General features: G+C 52.0%; 1 protein-coding gene across 1 annotated transcript in view; it reads left to right on the forward strand.

Annotated features, from left to right (window-relative positions):
- macf1b (microtubule actin crosslinking factor 1b) overlaps positions 1 to 18,049 on the forward strand; it is a 565,261-nt gene that overhangs the window by 113,507 nt on the left and 433,705 nt on the right. The window contains exons 7-9 of the mRNA XM_085987168.1: positions 326 to 564; positions 1,243 to 1,362; positions 17,279 to 17,386. Coding sequence (XP_085843294.1) covers positions 326 to 564; positions 1,243 to 1,362; positions 17,279 to 17,386 — 467 coding nt within the window. The remainder of the gene's footprint in view (positions 1 to 325; positions 565 to 1,242; positions 1,363 to 17,278; positions 17,387 to 18,049) is intronic.

Consider the following 18,049-nt stretch of genomic DNA (forward strand, 5'->3'; position numbering starts at 1 on the left):
GTGTTGGAGGAGGTTATGGGAGGGTTTATCGGGAACCTGAGCGCCTGTGTTGGAGGAGGTTATGGGAGGTTTTATCGGGAATGGGTGTGCCTGTGTTGGAGGAGGTTATGGGAGGGTTTATCGGGAATGGGTGTGCCTGTGTTGGAGGAGGTTATGGGAGGGTTTATCGGGAATGGGTGTGCCTGTGTTGGAGGAGGTTATGGGAGGGTTTATCGGGAATGGGTGTGCCTGTGTTGGAGGAGGTTATGGGAGGGTTTATCGGGAACCTGAGCGCCTGTGTTGAAGGAGGGCCCTCACTGCTTTGTTCTGCCTGTATTTTGCCCAGGAGTTGAAGCTCAGGGTGTGGAGGAGAAGCTGAGGACCCTGAGATTCCGATATTCCCAGCTGCAGCGCAATGCTGAGCCAATTGGCAACCCTCAGCAAGTCTCGGAGGCAGCAGACGGTTCACACGTGAACCCTGAAGTGATCAACGCCTGGCTGGGGAGAATGGAGAAGGAAGCCTCCTCGTTGGGATGTCAGTGGATCGGCAGCCACGGAATCACTGATCTGAGTGAGAGTGACAGGGTAAGATTCATTGGAGTTCCTCGATATACCAGCCTCACATGTTCTCTCATCGCTCTCCACACCGCCTTTCAAACAAGGTGCTGATTCCATTAATTACAAATGCCAGCAAGTTATGCTAACTCTTTATAAAACATTGGTTAGGCCTCAGCTGAAGTGTTGCATCCAATTCTGGGCACCGCACTTATGGAAGGACGTGAAGGCGTTGGAGAGGGTGCAGAAAAGATTGACAAGAATGGTTCCAGGGATGAGGGATTACAGTTACATGGAGAGACTGGAGAAGCTGGGGTTGTTCTCCTTCGAGCAGTGAAGGTTAAGAGGAGGTTTGATAGAGGTGTTCAAAATCATGAAGGATTCAGATAGAGTAAATAAAGAGAAACTTCCTATTGGTGGAAGGGTCGAGAACCAGAGGACATAGATTTAAGGTGATTGGCAAAAGAACCAAAGACGACATGAGGAAAAACTTTTTTACACGATGAGTGGTTATGATCTGGAATGCACTGCCTGAAAGGGTGGTGGAAGTGGATTCAATGGTGGCCTTCAAAAGGGAGTTGGATAAATATTTGATGGAGAAAAAATTGCAGGGATCTGGGAAAAGAACGGGGGAGTGGGACTCGAAGGGCCGAATGGCCTCCTTCTGTGCTGTACTATTCTATGATTCTATGACCTTGTTGATTGCAGTTTCATCAGGTGCTTCAGGAAGAACTGTGCTGGGTGAGTGGAATCGAAGAGACGCTGAAACTGTTTAGTGCGGTGACATTTCGCCAGGACACGGTCTGTTGTCAGCTACAGGATCACAAGGTACAATTTAACAAAGGAACATTGTCCAGAACCAAGACAGACCGACCCCTAAAACTAACCTCTCTCCATCACTCACACCCTTCAATATCTACCCAATTCTCCTTGAAACAATCCCACCCTCTCTGCTCCCAGCCCCTCCCTCGGCCGTTACCACCCATTCCGTCAAACAGCTGGGGCTGAAAACCTGGGGAAGATAATGTGGCCAATCAGGATGAACTTTGGGGAATCTCCAGTTGCTGGCTCCAGTCACTCAGCCCCCATCCTGCGGACAAATAACCTCCCACCCCCACACACAAAGCTGCTTCCACATTCCAGACCATCAACCACTAAGAACAGTCCGTCTCTACATGGTCAGGGGTCAGGGTGCATGTAGAGATGGTCTGGGATAGGGTCAGGGTGAGGGAAATGATAGATTAGGGTCAGGGTGCGGGTGGAGATAACAACAACTTGTATTTATAGAAACAGAGAAGATAGGAGCAGGAGTAGGCCATTCGGCCCCTCGAGCCTGTTCCGCCATTTAATGAGATCATGGCTGATCATCCAAGTTCAGTCCCCTGTCCCTGCTTTCTCCTCATATCACTTGATCCCTTTAGCCTAATATAGTGTATTTAATGTAGTAAAACATCCTAAGGCACTTCACAGGAGTATTATAATCAAAGATGCTCCAGAGCGCAGATATCAGGGGGGCGGGGCGTGTGGGGGGGTGGGGGGGGCAGGGCAGGGGGGTAGTGTGGGTGGGGTGGGGGCGCAGCGGGGGGGAGGGGCGGGGGTGGTGTGGGGGGGAGGGGCGGGGGTGGTGTGGGGGGGAGGGGTGGTGTGGGGGGCGGGGGCGGTGTGGGGGAAGGGGCGGGGGTGGTGTGGGGGGAGGGGCGGGGGCAGTGTGGGGGGTGTGGGGGGTGGGGGCAGTGTGGGGGGAAGGGGAAGGGGCGGGGGCAGTGTTGGGGTGGGGTGGGGCTGATGGAGTTTACAGAGATAGGGAGGGGCGAGGCCATGGAGGGATTTGAAAACAAGAATGAGAATTTTGAAATCGAGGCGCTGCTTAACCGGGAGCCAATGAAGGTCAGCGAGTACAGGGGTGATGGGCGAACAGGACTTGGTGTGAGTTAGGACACGGGCAGCCGAGTTTTGGATGACCTCAAGTTTGTGTAGGGTGGAATGTGGGAGGCCAGCCAGGAGTGCGTTGGAATAGTCAAGTCTAGAAGTAACAAAGGCAGGGATGAGAGTTTCAGCAGCGGATGAGCTGAGGTAAGGGCGAAGACAGGCGATTATACGGAGGTGGAAATAGGTGGTCTTAGTTATGCTGCAGATATGTGGTTAGAAGCTCATTTCAGGATCATATATGACACCAAGGTTGTGAACAGTGTGGTATGTTGGCCTTCGTAGCGAGAGGGTTCGAGTACAGGAACAAGGATGTCTTGCTGCAGTTGTACAGGGCCTTGGTGAGACCGCACCTTGAGTATTGTGTGCAGTTTTGGTCGCCTTATCTGAGGAAGGAAGTTCTTGCCATGGAAGGTGTAATGTATGTACCTTTAAGGGAGAGAACTACTTTTTACAGCTCCTGTATACTGTAGTACCGGCAGTGACCACACCTGTATATAAACCCTTAGTGATCTGTACAATTAGTTCTAGAGTAACCCTCATTCAGTAAACACCTGTTGAATCGTTCCCTGCAGTCTGTTGTCTGATTTATTGAAGGACACAACATTAAGATACACGGATCTAACATTGGCGACGAGGCAGATTCGAACCTACCTGCAACTCTGCATCACCTCCCAGGGATTCGCTCCTGGAGAACAGTGGAAGAAGGTCGAGTCCAGAAACACGGGCGTCGACCACGGGCAACCGCCCAGTCATCCAGCGGAGATTTGAGTATCGCAGGGGAGGCTGTCGAGAGCCAGGCTTGGCTTTCCAGCCACGGTGGTCCAGCGAAACGGGCTGGCAACAGGTACTGCGCAGACCCTTCCCGGACAGTGACGGGCTAGAGCCCGACCGAGCGGCACAGAAAAAGGCCGAGCAGCGTCGACGGGGGAGAGAGAGAGGGCAGAGCGCACAGGGCGCAGCCGGTGTTCAGGACCGAGCGGCGTCAACGGGGGAGAGAGACGAGAGAGAGCAGAGGGCAGCCGGTGTTCAAGGGCCGAGCAGCGTCAACGGGGGAGAGAGGCACGCAGGAAAACGCGAGGCGCTGCCATTGCCACGAGGACCGCAGAGAGCGGCGTTGGCAGCAGCGCAGGAGCAGCGCACGAAACCCACAGGGCGTCGCCATTTGCCACGAGGACCGCCGAGAGCGGCGTTGGCAGCAGTGCGGGAGACACCATTTTAAGCCGCAGTGGGGAAGAAAGGAAAGCGCGGGAGACGCCATTTTAAGCCGCAGCGGGGAAGAAAGGAAAGCGCGGGAGACGCCATTTTAAGCCAGTCTAACCACACCCAAAAATGCCGAAGAATGGCAGTATCACAGCGTTCGACAATGAAGTCGAAGATTGGACGACATATGTCGAACGCATAGAAGTATACTGCAAGGCGAATGAAGTGCCAGATGACAAGAAAGCACTGGTATTGTTGAATTCAATGGGTGCAAAAACGTATGGCTTACTACAAGACCTAGTAACTCCAGAGAAGCCAGCAGAAAAGGATTTTGAAAACATAGTGTCAATCCTACAGGACCACTTAAACCCCACACCACTGCTGATAGCAGAAAGATTTCAGTTTCACAAAAGGAACCAGCATAAAGATGAAAGTAATGCTGAGTATTTAACGGAACTGCGCAAGCTATCGAAACACTGCCAGTTTGGAACGGGACTAGCAGATACTTTAAGGGACAAGTTTGTGTGTGGGCTTCAAAGTGAAGGAACCCAGAAATGGCTTCTATCAGAAAAGGATCTTACGCTGGACAAGGCTTTCAGCATTGCAGTATCACATGAAGCAGCAGCACGGGGCGCTGCAGAGATACAATGGAGACCGCAAGAATATGGCACAAATGAAATGTCATACGGAACAGTGAAGTGCTATCGCTGCGGCAGAACAACACACGACCATAATGATTGCTGGTTCAAGGACAAAGTGTGCAGACAGTGTGGAAAAGTAGGACCCATAGCAAGAGCCTGCAGGTCGGGAAAGAAAACCAGCAGCAAGAAATCTCCACAGGAGAAGTACAAGAAGGTACATAAGGTGACTGAGAGTAGTTCAGACGAACAGAAGAGTGATACAGACTCCGGAAGCAAGGAGCTGGGTTGTCTGAAACTACATAATGTGATCAAAACGGAGGATCACCAAACTATCTGGGTCACGCTCAAGATAGCAGGAGTCCAAGTGAAAATGGAATTGGACACAGGATCAGCCCTAACAGTCATAAACCGAAGGGACTACAAGCGGCTATTCTCATATATACCCTTGAGAGATACAAAGATTGTCTTGAAGACGTACACGGGGCAAAAGTCTACCCCAAAGGAAAAATAAGGGTGAAGGTTATATATAACGGCAAGGAAGCACCAAAAATGGACCTATATGTATTGCCAGATGGAGGACCACCACTACTAGGACGTGAATGGATCCGGAAGATACAGCTAGATTGGCATTCCATACAGGCACTGACTGTGGCTGACAAAAAGGATGACGACGTCACACCTGGGTTGTAGTGTATGTACCCGTCTACCTTTAAGAGAACTATTGTATGTAACCGTCCACCTTTAAGAGAACTACTTTAGGTGTTGCACTACTTTGTTGGCTTCTGTATACTGTAATACCGACGGTGACCACACCGGTATATAAGTGCTGTGTCAGGAAGTATTGGGCAGATTCGCCCTGACCTTCGAATAGTAAAGTCCTGTTTTAAGTTACTCTTGGAGTCTGTGTATTAATTAACTAAACAACCCACAGACTTTACAGTGGCGACGAGTCCGATCGTACCCTGCGGCAACAATACTTCCGAAGCAGTTAACGAGCGTCGAGAAGAGGCAACCGCCCTCGTCATTCTGCTGGGAGAAAACTCGAGTCTGCAGAGCTGGAAAGGAGGAAGAATTCAGAGACAAAGACTTCCATCAGCAACAGGCACTGACTGTCCCTTCTGCCACGGTGAGGAGTGAGCCGATCAGCATGAGAAGCAAGGCGGCCACGGTGACTGTGAGTAAGGGAAAAGTAAAAAGAATAACCGGAGGATAAGGGCGGTGCACTCGACCACGGTCGAGGGGGAAAGGAGCTGGACAGAAGTCGGGCCCAGAGGCGCTGAGACTGGGGCAGCATGGAGCAAGGAAGCCACGGTACAGACAGGCTGGGGACGCAACGGCGTCATGAGACAGCTAGACCGCGACCGGCGAAAAAGGCCGGGCAGCGACCGAAGCCACGAAGCACTGCGACCGGGAGCGTAGGCGCGGGAAGATATAAAAACTCAGCCGCAGCCGGGGAGGGAAGCACCGGACTGCGAGAGGGCTGGGAGGCGCAATTGGGAGCCGAGCGAGCGGGAGAGGCAGAACCGACCAAGGGAGACTGAGCGAGAGCCAGTCCAGCGGCTGAAACTGTTCGCCGTCAACGGGGTGTACCCAGCGCCGGTAGAGCCGAGCGAGCGGGAGAGAGACAGAGCCCGAGCAAGGGGAACTGAGCAAGAGCCAGCCCAGCGGCTGAAACTGTTTGCCGTCAACGGGGTGTACCCAGCGCCGGTTGCCCTGCCGAGAAAAGGGAAAGCACTGAAGCCGACGCGCAGGCTGTGAACCTGAAAGCCAGCGGCCGTCGCCCGTGGGGAAAGTGTACCCCTCCCGCCAGGGGAAGAAACGCGGGAAGCCGCCATTAGGCGGAGAAGAAGACAGAAGCGGGGAACCGCCATTGAAGTGGGCGGGGAGAGAAGATAAGCGCGGGAAACCGCCATTTCCGCGGGAACCGCCATCTTGGAAAAAAAAAAAAAATTTAAAGAAATAATTCGTGGTGTTATCAGGAAGAGAGGAAGATGCCTAAGCGTGGTAACATCAACGATTTTAATTCCGAGGTAGAAGACTGGGCCACGTATGTGGAACGCATTGAGATCTATTGTGAGGCCAATAAAATAGAAGAAGATGACAAAGCTATAACCTTGCTAAACTCGATGGGCGCGAAGACATACGAGCTCTTGAAGCATCTACTAGCACCAGCTAAACCAGCGGATCAGACTTTCGATGATATTGTGACTGTTCTGAAGGATCACTTGAACCCCACACCGTTGATGTTGGCGGAACGATTCAAATTCTATGCGAGAACGCAAAGGAAAGACGAAAGCAACGCAGAATACTTGGTCGAACTGCGTAGACTAGCGAAACACTGCCAGTTTGGAGGGAATCTGACAGAGGCGTTGCGAGACAAATTTGTGTGCGGAATGTCGAAGGAAGAAACACAAGAACGACTGCTCGAAGAGAACGATCTTACACTTGAGAAGGCTGTCCTTATTGCTGCATCGAACGAAGCCGCAGCGAAAGGAACGGCGGAAATGCAGCTAAAGGCAGCGGCACTCAGGGTGCAGCAAATTACTTCGGGTACAACGAAATGCTATCGTTGTGGGAAGACAACACACGACCAGAACCAATGCTGGTTTTAAAACCAGGAATGTAGGAAATGTGGCAAGCTCGGTCACATAGCTAAGGTATGCCGGTCAGGAAAGAAGACCAACAATAATGAGTCACCACAAAAGAGGTACAGGAAGGTACATGAGGTGACTAGGAAGAGTCCGGAAGAACAGAATTCGGACTCACACTCCAACTGCAAGGAACTGGATAGTCTGAGAATTCACAATGTGAGTAATGAAGCTGACCGACAAGCTATCTGGATCACACTACAGATTGCAAAAGTCCAAGTGAAAATGGAAGTGGACACCGGATCGGCGTTGACGATCATGAATAAGCATGATTATAAAAAGTTATTCAAGCATATTCCCCTACGGGATACGGAACTAGTATTGAAGACATACACGGGGCACAAAGTATACCCCATCGGAAAGATAGAAGTCAAGGTGAGATACAAGGACAAAGAGCACCAAAGGATGGACCTGTATGTGTTGCCTGAGGGAGGTCCACCACTTCTGGGACGGGAGTGGATCAGGAAAATAAAGATAGACTGGCATTCACTAAACACCATGACGGTAGATTCCGGAAAGGAAGATGTCAAACCTGAACGGTTGTCCAGAATATTAGACGAAGCTAAAGAGGTATTCCAGCAAGGACTGGGAACACTGCGAGGAATTAAAGCAAAGGTTAAGATTGCAGAACATGCAAGCCCAAAATTTTTCAAAGCCAGATCGGTACCTTACGCGATACGACCTGCTGTGGAGGCAGAACTGGAAGAACTTGAACGATCAGGGGTACTGTCAAAAGCGGACTGGAGTGAGTGGGCCACGCCCATTGTTCCCGTCATGAAGTCTTCACCAAGTAACAAGCCAGGGGGACCGGGGAAGGTCCGCATCTGCGGAGACTTCAAGATCACAGTGAATCCGGTGCTTCACACGGTACAATACCCGCTTCCGCGGATTGAAGATATCTTTGCTTCGTTGGCTGGAGGGAAACACTTCACCAAGATAGACCTGGCACAGGCATACTTACAAATGGAAGTCGAGGAAGAGTCGCGTCAGTACCTCACCATCAACACACACAGAGGCTTGTATCGTTATAATAGACTGGTTTTTGGGGTAGCTTCGGCTCCAGCAATTTGGCAGAGGGCCATGGAGCAGGTATTACAAGGAATTCCAAGCACGCAGTGTTACTTAGACGATATCCTGATTACGGGAGAAGACGAGGAAGAACACCTCACAAATTTGAAACTGGTGCTCACTAGGTTGAAGGAATATGGCCTTCGAGTTAATCGCAAGAAATGTGAGTTCTTCCAAAAACGGATCTCGTACTGCGGTCATGTCATTGACCGAGAGGGGCTGCACAAGTCACCTGACAAGATAGAAGCTGTCGTGAAGGCCCCCGCTCCGGAAAACGTATCACAGTTAAGATCATTCTTGGGGTTGATTAATTATTATCACAAGTTTCTGCCGAATCTATCCACGGTGCTGCATCCGCTGAATGCTCTGTTGCGGAAAGAAGTACCATGGAAGTGGAGTGAGGAATGTAAAAAGGCCTTTCGCAGAAGCAAGGCGTTGATTACCTCTGAAGAAGTGTTGGCTCATTTCAACCCAACGTTACCTCTTCGTCTAGCTTGTGATGCTTCCCCCTATGGAATTGGAGCAGTACTTTCACACAAGTTACCAAATGGCTCGGAAAGGCCAGTGGCATTCACGTCCCGATCATTGACCTCCGCGGAGCGAAATTATGCTCAAATAGATAGGGAGGCCCTCAGCCTTGTGTGGGGCGTAAAGAAATTCAATCATTATCTGCAGGGCAAGAAGTTCACATTACTGACAGACCACCAGCCGTTGGTGTCCATATTCAACCCTAACAAGGCCGTTTCCACCATGACAGCGCAAAGGTTACAGAGGTGGTCCGTGTTACTTGGGGCACACCAATATGACATCGAATACAAAAGGTCCAAACAGCATGGAAATGCTGATGGGTTATCGCGCTTGCCATTGCTGATAGTAGAAGAAGCGACTACAGTGGACCCGGTAGAGATGTTCCACTCATCCATAGTGGAATGTCTACCAGTAACAAATTCGATGATCGAAAACGAAACAAGAAATGACCCGACTCTCTCATGAGTCTATGATTTAACGGTGGAGGGATGGCCAGCACAGGGCGAACCAACGCTGCCAGCATTTTCGCAGAGAAAAGAACAGCTGTCAGTGTGTCGAGGAACCCTGATGTGTGGATCTAGAGTGGTGATTCCACCCAAACTTCAACAGAAGGTGTTAAAGGAGCTGCACGAGGGACATCTGGGTGGAGTGAAAATGAAGAACCTAGCAAGAGCGTTTGTGTGGTGGCCAGGCATTGATGGGGACATCGAAGAAATCACTAAGAGCTGTCTAGGATGCCAGAAGGTCCAAAGCGCGCCACCACAGGCTCCTCTGCATCCATGGGAGTGGCCCTCATCTCCTTGGCAAAGGGTACACATCGACTTTGCTGGTCCATTTATGGACTCAATGTTTCTAATAGCGGTGGATGCACACTCCAAGTGGCCGGAGGTAATAAAGATGTCCACCACCACCACGGAAAAAACCATCACAGTGTTAAGGACCATGTTTGCTAGGAATGGGCTGCCGGAACAGATCTGTTCTGATAATGGACCGCAATTTGTGTCCGAAGAATTCAAGAAATTCTTAAAGAGCAATGGGGTTAAACACTACACGTCAGCCCCATACCATCCCGCCTCCAATGGATTGGCTGAAAGGTTTATCCAGACCTTCAAGAAGGCCATAAAGGCCATGGGTAATGAAGCCATTAACTTACAACATAAGGTGGATAGCTTCTTGTTGGCGTACAGGAATGCAACACATGCGGTCACAAATCAAACTCCCGCCATGATGTTTTTTAATAGACGACTAAGATGCCGGCTGGATTTGCTTAAGCCAAACATCAGAAGGGACGTAGAGAACCGGCAATTCCAGGGCATGAATGAAAGGCCAACTAGATCTTTTCAGATAGGTCAACAAGTTTTGGCCCGGGACTACCGTACCGAGAAATGGCAGCCTGGAACTATCGGAAAAAGGCTAGGGCCGTTGATGTATACGGTGGACATTGGGGACAGTATAATAAGGCACCATGTTGACCAGATCATAGGGTCAGCCACAAATGGCCAACCTACTCCACCACCGTACACGGTTAATGTTGAGACAGAGATACCCAGATCACCTACCTCCGATCTGGTAATACTGGAATCAGATGAACCTGACACTGTCCTTCAAGCCAAATCGACCTTGCCAGAAGCACCTACTACCCCGCCGGAAGTTACGACACCACCGAGGCGTTATCCGGACAGAGTCCGGAAACCTCCAGAGAGACTGAATCTGTGAACTGTCTTGCATAAAGTTGTATATATGTTATAATGTATGTTTAATGGGGAATCAGTATGTTGTAAGCTAAAAAGGGAGGATTGTAGTGTCTGTACCCGCCTACCTTTAAGAGAACTATTGTATGTAACCGTCCACCTTTAAGAGAACTGCTTTAGGTGTTGCACTACTTTGTTGGCTTCTGTATACTGTAATACCGACGGTGACCACACCGGTATATAAGTGCTGTGTCAGGAAGTATTGGGCAGATTCGCCCTGACCTTCGAATAGTAAAGTCCTGTTTTAAGTTACTCTTGGAGTCTGTGTATTAATTAACTAAACAACCCACAGACTTTACATGGGTGACTGTCAAAGATCCTAACTGACGCGAAAGAAGTGTTCCAGCAAGGGCTGGGAACACTAAAAGGCATGACACCGATGATTAAAATTGAAGAAAACGCAAGCCCAAAATTTTTTAAGGCCAGACCGGTACCTTATGCGATCCGCCCAGCCGTCGAAGCAGAGCTGGAGAGTCTGGAACGTTCAGGTGTACTGTCCAAGGTAGACTGGAGCGAGTGGGCTACACCCATCGTCCCTGTGATGAAAAAGTCGTTGAGCAGCACGCCTGGGGAACCAAGGAAGGTTCGCATCCATAGGGACTTTAAGGTAACAGTGAACCCGGTCCTTCACACCGTACAATATCCACTTCCGCGGATTGAAGATATTTTCGCCTCGCTATCTGGAGGGAAACGCTTCACTAAGATTGATCTGGCCCAGGCGTATCGGCAAATGGAGGTAGAAGAAGCATCAAAAAAATACCTCACAATCAACACCCATAAAGGTCTCTACCAATACAACTGGCTGGTATTCGGGGTAGCATCAGCTCCGGCTATTTGGCAGAGGGCAATGGAACAAGTCCTGCAAGGGATCCCAGGGACCCAGTGTTATTTGGACGACATCCTGGTCACGGGCGAAAATGACAGTGATCACCTTGCCAACCTGGAGCAGGTGCTCACTAGATTGCAGGAATATGGGCTCCGAGCTAACCGCCCCAAATGCGAGTTTTTTAGAAAGCAGATCTCGTATTGTGGCCACGTTATCGATAAAGAGGGGTTACATAAGTCCCCAGAGAAGATTGAGGCAGTAGTCAAAGCTCCAGCACCGGAAAATGTGTCACAACTGAGGTTGTTCCTCGGGCTGGTAAACTACTACCATAAGTTCTTGCCAAATTTGTCTACAATACTACACCCACTGAACACCCTACTGCAAACTGGGGTGCCATGGAAGTGGAGTGACGAATGTAGACGAGCTTTCCAGAAGAGCAAAACACTAATCACATCGAAAGAGGTATTGGCCCATTATAACCCGGCATTACCAATTCGGTTGGCATGTGATACGTCACCCTACGGCATTGGAGCGGTGCTGTCGCACAATTTCTCGGACGGCTCAGAGAGGCCAATACCCTTTGCGTCACAATCACTAACCTCAGCCGAGCGTAACTACGCCCAGATTGACAGGGAGGCCCTCAGCCTAGTGTGGGGAGTGAAAAAGTTCAATCACTATCTGCACGGGCAGAAGTTCACCTTGCTGACTGACCACCAACCACTTGTCTCCATCTTTAATCCAAAGAAGGGCATTCCGGTGATGACTGCACAACGGCTACAAAGATGGTCCCTTTTTCTAGGGGCGCACCAATATGAAATCGAGTATAAGGGCACGAAACAGCATGGAAACACTGATGGGCAATCACGCCTGCCACTGCCTACTGTGGAGGAAGCACCAGCAGTGGATCCTGTCGAAATATTTCATTCGACTATAATTGAATGCTTGCCAGTAACTAACGCTGGTATAGAGAAGGAGACCCGAAATGACCCGACACTCTCGGGTATATGATTTGACGGTGAAGGGATGGCCAGCACATGGCGACTCACTGTTGCCAGCATTCTCATCCAGAAGAGAACAGCTGCCAGTATGCCAGGGGACCTTGATGTGTGGATCCCGAGTGGTAATTCCACCCAAGTTAAGGGAGAGAGTGCTCAATGAGCTTCACGAAGGTCATCTGGGAGGGGTGAAAATGAAAAGCCTTGCTAGGGCTTATGTGTGGTGGCTGGGGATCGATCAGCAAATCGAGGACCTGACCAAGAGCTGCTCGGGATGCCAGAAGGTCCAAAATGCACCACCACATGCCCCTCTACACCCATGGGAGTGGCCCTCATCTCCATGGCAATGGGTGCATATTGATTTTGCTGGTCCATTCATGGAATAGCCGTGGATGCGCACTCGAAATGGCCTGAGGTCATCAAAATGTCCTCCACCACCACGGAGAAAACTATTGCAGTCCTACGGACCATTTTTGCCAGGAATGGCTTGCCAGAACAGATTTGCTCTGACAACGGACCACAGTTTGTGTCCGAAGAGTTCCGGAGGTTCTTGAAAAAGAATGGGGTAAGGCATTACACATCCGCCCCGTATCATCCAGCCACAAATGGATTGGCTGAGAGGTTCATACAAACCTTTAAGAAGGCAATAAAGGCCATGTACAATGACAACATTCCGCTGCAGCACAAGGTGGACAATTTCCTGTTAGCCTACAGAAATGCGACACATGCAGTCACCAACCAGGCCCCGGCCATGATGTTCTTTAACCGAAGGTTGAGATCTCGTCTGGATTTGCTCAGACCAAATGTACGAAGAGATGTTGAGAGTAAGCAATTCCAGCACATCAATGAGAAGCCGACAAGGAGCTTCAATGTAGGGCAACCAGTCTTGGCCCGCGACTACCGAACAGAGAAATGGCAACCAGGAACGATATGCACACGGCAGGGGCCACTAATGTACACAGTGAATGTTGGGGAGAACATTGTGAGACGCCATGCTGACCAGATCCTAGAGTCACAGGAACGAGTCAATCCCATGTCTCGGCCATACGTACCTGGTGAGGAACCCGACGTACAGGTCGCATCTACCCCAGAAACAGTAGCATCGGAAGCTGATGAACCAACCGACGACAGGGGGCCAGAATCGCCTCTGCACCAAGAGCAAGACACTCGGGAAAGGCGCTATCCAGAAAGGATCAGGAAGCCTCCCCAAAGACTGAATTTATAAATAGTCCATTTTCAGCTAATGTTGCATGTTAAAAGTGTTAATTGTAATTAGTTTGATATTTAATTGTTACATGAGTGTTATGGTACTGTTAATCTAAAAGGGGAGGAATTGTAATGTATGTACCTTTAAGGTAGAGAACTACTTTTTACAGCTCCTGTATACTGTAGTACGGGCAGTGACCACACCTGTATATAAACCCTGAGTAGTGATCTGTACAGTTAGTTCTAGAGTAACCCTCATTCAGTAAACACCTGTTGAATCGTTCCCTGCAGTCTGTTGTCTGATTATTGAAGGACACAACATTAAGATACACGGATCTAACAGAAGGAGTGCAGCGAAGATTCACCAGGCTGATACCTGGGATGGCAGGAATGACGTATGAGGAGAGATTGGGTCGATTGGGCTTATACTCGCTGGAGTTTAGAAGAATGAGAGGGGATCTCATCGAAACTTGTAAAATTCTAACAGGACTGGACAGACTAGATGCTGGAAGGATGTTCCCAATGGTCGGGGAGTCCAGAACCAAGGGTCACAATCTAAGGATAAGGGGTAAGCCATTTAGGACAGAGATGAGGAGGAAGTTCATCACCCAGAGAGTGGTGAACCTGTGGAATTCTCTACCACAGAAGACAGTAGAGGCCAATTCATTAAATATATTCAAGAAGGAGTTGGATATATTTCTTAAGGCTAAAGGGATCAAGGGATATGGGGAGAAGGCAGGGACAGGGTACTGAATTTGGATGATCATCCATGATCTCATTAAATGGCGGCGCAGGCTCGAGGGTCCGAATGGCCTACTCCTGCTCCTATCTTCTATGTTTTTATGTTCAGCCTCAGACAGATGTTAGAGAGAGGGATGGAGTCACTGGCCAGGGAACGGAGTTCGTGGCGGAGACCGAAAACAATGGCTTCGGTCTGCCCAAATATTTAATTGGAGAAAATTTTTGCCCATCCAGAACTGGATGTTGGACAAGCAGTCTAACAATTTAGAGACCGTGGAGGGGTCGAGAGAAGAGGTGGTGAGGTAGAGCTGGGGTCATCAGCGTACATGTGGAAACTGACGCTGTGTTTTCGGATGATGTCGCCGAGGGGCAACATGTAGATGAGAAATAGGAGGGGGCCAAGGACAGATCCTTGGGGGACACCAGAGGTAACGATGCGGGAGCAGGAAGAGAAGCCATTGCAGGTGATTCTCTGGCTACGACTGGATAGATAAGAATGGAACCAGGCGAGTGCAGTCCCACCCAGCTGGACGATGGTGGAGAGGCGTTGGAAGAGGATGGAATGATCAACCGTGTCAAAGGCTGCAGACAAGTCAAGGAGGACGAGGAGGGAGAGTTTACCTTTGTCACAGTCACAAAGGATGTCATTTGTAACTGCTCTCGGGTTGGGGTCAGGGTGCGGACAGAGATGAGTCAGGGGTCAGGGTAGAGATGGGTTGGGGTCAGAGGTCAGGGTGGAGATGGGTTGGGGTCAGGGGTCAGGGTGGAGATGGGTTGGGGTCAGGGGTCAGGGTGGGGATGGGTTGGGGTCAGGGTGGAGTTGGGTTGGGGTCAGGGTGGAGTTGGGTTGGGGTCAGGGTGGAGATGGGTTGGGGTCATGGGTCAGTGTGGAGATGGGTCAGGGGTCAGGGTGGATATGGGTTGGGGTCAGGGTGGAGATGGGTTGGGGTCAGGGTAGAGTTGGGTTGGGGTCAGGGTGCGGGTAGAGTTGGGTTGGGGTCAGGGTGCGGGTGGAATTGGGTCGGGGTCAGGGTGCGGGTAGAGTTGGGTCGGGGTCAGGGTGCGGGTAGAGTTGGGTCGGGGTCAGGGTGCTGGTAGAGTTGGGTCGGGGTCAGGGTGCTGGTAGAGTTGGGTTGGGGTCAGGCTGGATTTGGGTTGGGGTCAGGGTAGAGTTGGGTTGGGGTCAGGGTGCGGGTAGAGTTGGGTCGGGGTCAGGGTGCGGGTGGAATTGGGTCGGGGTCAGGGTGCGGGTAGAGTTGGGTTGGGGTCAGGGTGCGGGTAGAGTTGGGTTGGGGTCAGGGTGGAGTTGGGTTGGGGTCAGGGTGGAGATGGGTTGGGGTCATGGGTCAGTGTGGAGATGGGTCAGGGGTCAGGGTGGATATGGGTTGGGGTCAGGGTGGAGATGGGTTGGGGTCAGGGTAGAGTTGGGTTGGGGTCAGGGTGCGGGTAGAGTTGGGTTGGGGTCAGGGTGCGGGTGGAATTGGGTCGGGGTCAGGGTGCGGGTAGAGTTGGGTCGGGGTCAGGGTGCGGGTAGAGTTGGGTCGGGGTCAGGGTGCGGGTGGAATTGGGTCGGGGTCAGGGTGCTGGTAGAGTTGGGTCGGGGTCAGGGTGCGGGTAGAGTTGGGTTGGGGTCAGGCTGGATTTGGGTTGGGGTCAGGCTGGATTTGGGTTGGGGTCAGGGTAGAGTTGGGTTGGGGTCAGGGTGCGGGTAGAGTTGGGTCGGGGTCAGGGTGCGGGTGGAATTGGGTCGGGGTCAGGGTGCGGGTAGAGTTGGGTTGGGGTCAGGGTGTGGGTAGAGTTGGGTCGGGGTCAGGGTGCGGGTGGAATTGGGTCGGGGTCAGGGTGCGGGTAGAGTTGGGTCGGGGTCAGGGTGTGGGTAGAGTTGGGTCGGGGTCAGGGTGCGGGTGGAATTGGGTCGGGGTCAGGGTGCGGGTGGAATTGGGTCGGGGTCAGGGTGCGGGTAGAGTTGGGTCGGGGTCAGGGTGCGGGTGGATTTGGGTCGGGGTCAGGGTGCTGGTAGAGTTGGGTTGGGGTCAGGGTGCGGGTAGAGTTGGGTTGGGGTCAGGGTGCGGGTAGAGTTGGGTTGGGGTCAGGGTGCGGGTAGAGTTGGGTTGGGGTCAGGCTGGATTTGGGTCGGGGTCAGGGTGGAGTTGGGTCGGGGTCAGGGTGCGGGTAGAGTTGGGTCGGGGTCAGGGTGCTGGTAGAGTTGGGTCGGGGTCAGGGTAGAGTTGGGTCGGGGTCAGGGTGCGGGTAGAGTTGGGTCGGGGTCAGGGTGCGGGTAGAGTTGGGTTGGGGTCAGGGTGGATTTGGGTCGGGGTCAGGGTGGAGTTGGGTCGGGGTCAGGGTGCGGGTAGAGTTGGGGTCAGGGTGCGGGTAGAGTTGGGTTGGGGTCAGGCTGGATTTGGGTCGGGGTCAGGGTGGAGTTGGGTCGGGGTCAGGGTGCGGGTAGAGTTGGGTCGGGGTCAGGGTGCGGGTAGAGTTGGGTCGGGGTCAGGGTGCGGGTAGAGTTGGGTCGGGGTCAGGGTGCGGGTAGAGTTGGGTCGGGGTCAGGGTGCGGGTAGAGTTGGGTCGGGGTCAGGGTGCGGGTAGAGTTGGGTCGGGGTCAGGGTGCGGGTAGAGTTGGGTCGGGGTCAGGGTGCGGGTAGAGTTGGGTCGGGGTCAGGGTGCGGGTAGAGTTGGGTCGGGGTCAGGGTGCGGGTAGAGTTGGGTCGGGGTCAGGGTGCGGGTAGAGTTGGGTCGGGGTCAGGCTGGATTTGGGTCGGGGTCAGGGTGGAGTTGGGTCGGGGTCAGGGTGGAGTTGGGTCGGGGTCAGGGTGGAGTTGGGTCGGGGTCAGGGTGGATTTGGGTCGGGGTCAGGGTGGAGTTGGGTCGGGGTCAGGGTAGAGTTGGGTCGGGGTCAGGGTGCGGGTAGAGTTGGGTTGGGGTCAGGCTGGATTTGGGTCGGGGTCAGGGTGGAGTTGGGTCGGGGTCAGGGTGGAGTTGGGTCGGGGTCAGGGTGGAGTTGGGTCGGGGTCAGGGTGCGGGTAGAGTTGGGTTGGGGTCAGGCTGGATTTGGGTCGGGGTCAGGGTGGAGTTGGGTCGGGGTCAGGGTGGAGTTGGGTCGGGGTCAGGGTGGAGTTGGGTCGGGGTCAGGGTGCGGGTAATCATGGTCTGCATTAGCAATGAGCGACGCTTTATTTGCTCAGTGACTCTGTTCCTGTATTTTTTTTAGATATTTGCCGTTCAGATAATCCAGCACCGAGACCGAGTGGACGATCTGCTCAACAGCTCGGCACAAGCACTGGGGAAAAGTTCAGAATCCAAAAAGGAAACCAGCCAGGTAAGTCACAAACCACTAAAACACAGCTGACAATACAACATCTTCTAACTTCATTTATAGCAGTGTAGAGGGAGCTTTACTCTGTATCTAACCCGTGCTGTACCTGCCCTGGGAGTGTTTGATGGGACAGTGTAGAGGCAGCTTTACTCTGTATCTAACCCGTGCTGTACCTGCCCTGGGAGTGTTTGATGGGACAGTGTAGAGGGAGCTTTACTCTGTATCTAACCCGTGCTGTACCTGCCCCGGGAGTGGTTGATGGGACAGTGTAGAGGGAGCTTTACTCTGTATCTAACCCGTGCTGTACCTGCCCTGGGAGTGTTTGATGGGACAATGTAGAGGGAGCTTTACTCTGTATCTAACCCGTGCTGTACCTGCCCCGGGAGTGGTTGATGGGACAGTGTAGAGGGAGCTTTACTCTGTATCTAACCCGTGCTGTACCTGCCCTGGCAGTGTTTGATGGGACAGTGTAGAGGGAGATTTACTCTGTATCTATCCCGTGCTGTAGCTGCCCTGGGAGTGTTTGATGGGACAGTGTAGATGGAGCTTTACTCTGTATCTAACCCGTGCTGTACCTGCCCTGGGAGTGTTTGATGGGACAGTGTAGAGGGAGCTTTACTCTGTATCTAACTCGTGCTGTACCTGCCCTGGGAGTGTTTGATGGGA

Source organism: Somniosus microcephalus, chromosome 5 (genome assembly GCF_052327205.1).
Source record: "Somniosus microcephalus isolate GS21.2 chromosome 5, FLI_Smic_1.0, whole genome shotgun sequence".
Lineage (NCBI taxonomy): Eukaryota > Metazoa > Chordata > Chondrichthyes > Squaliformes > Somniosidae > Somniosus > Somniosus microcephalus.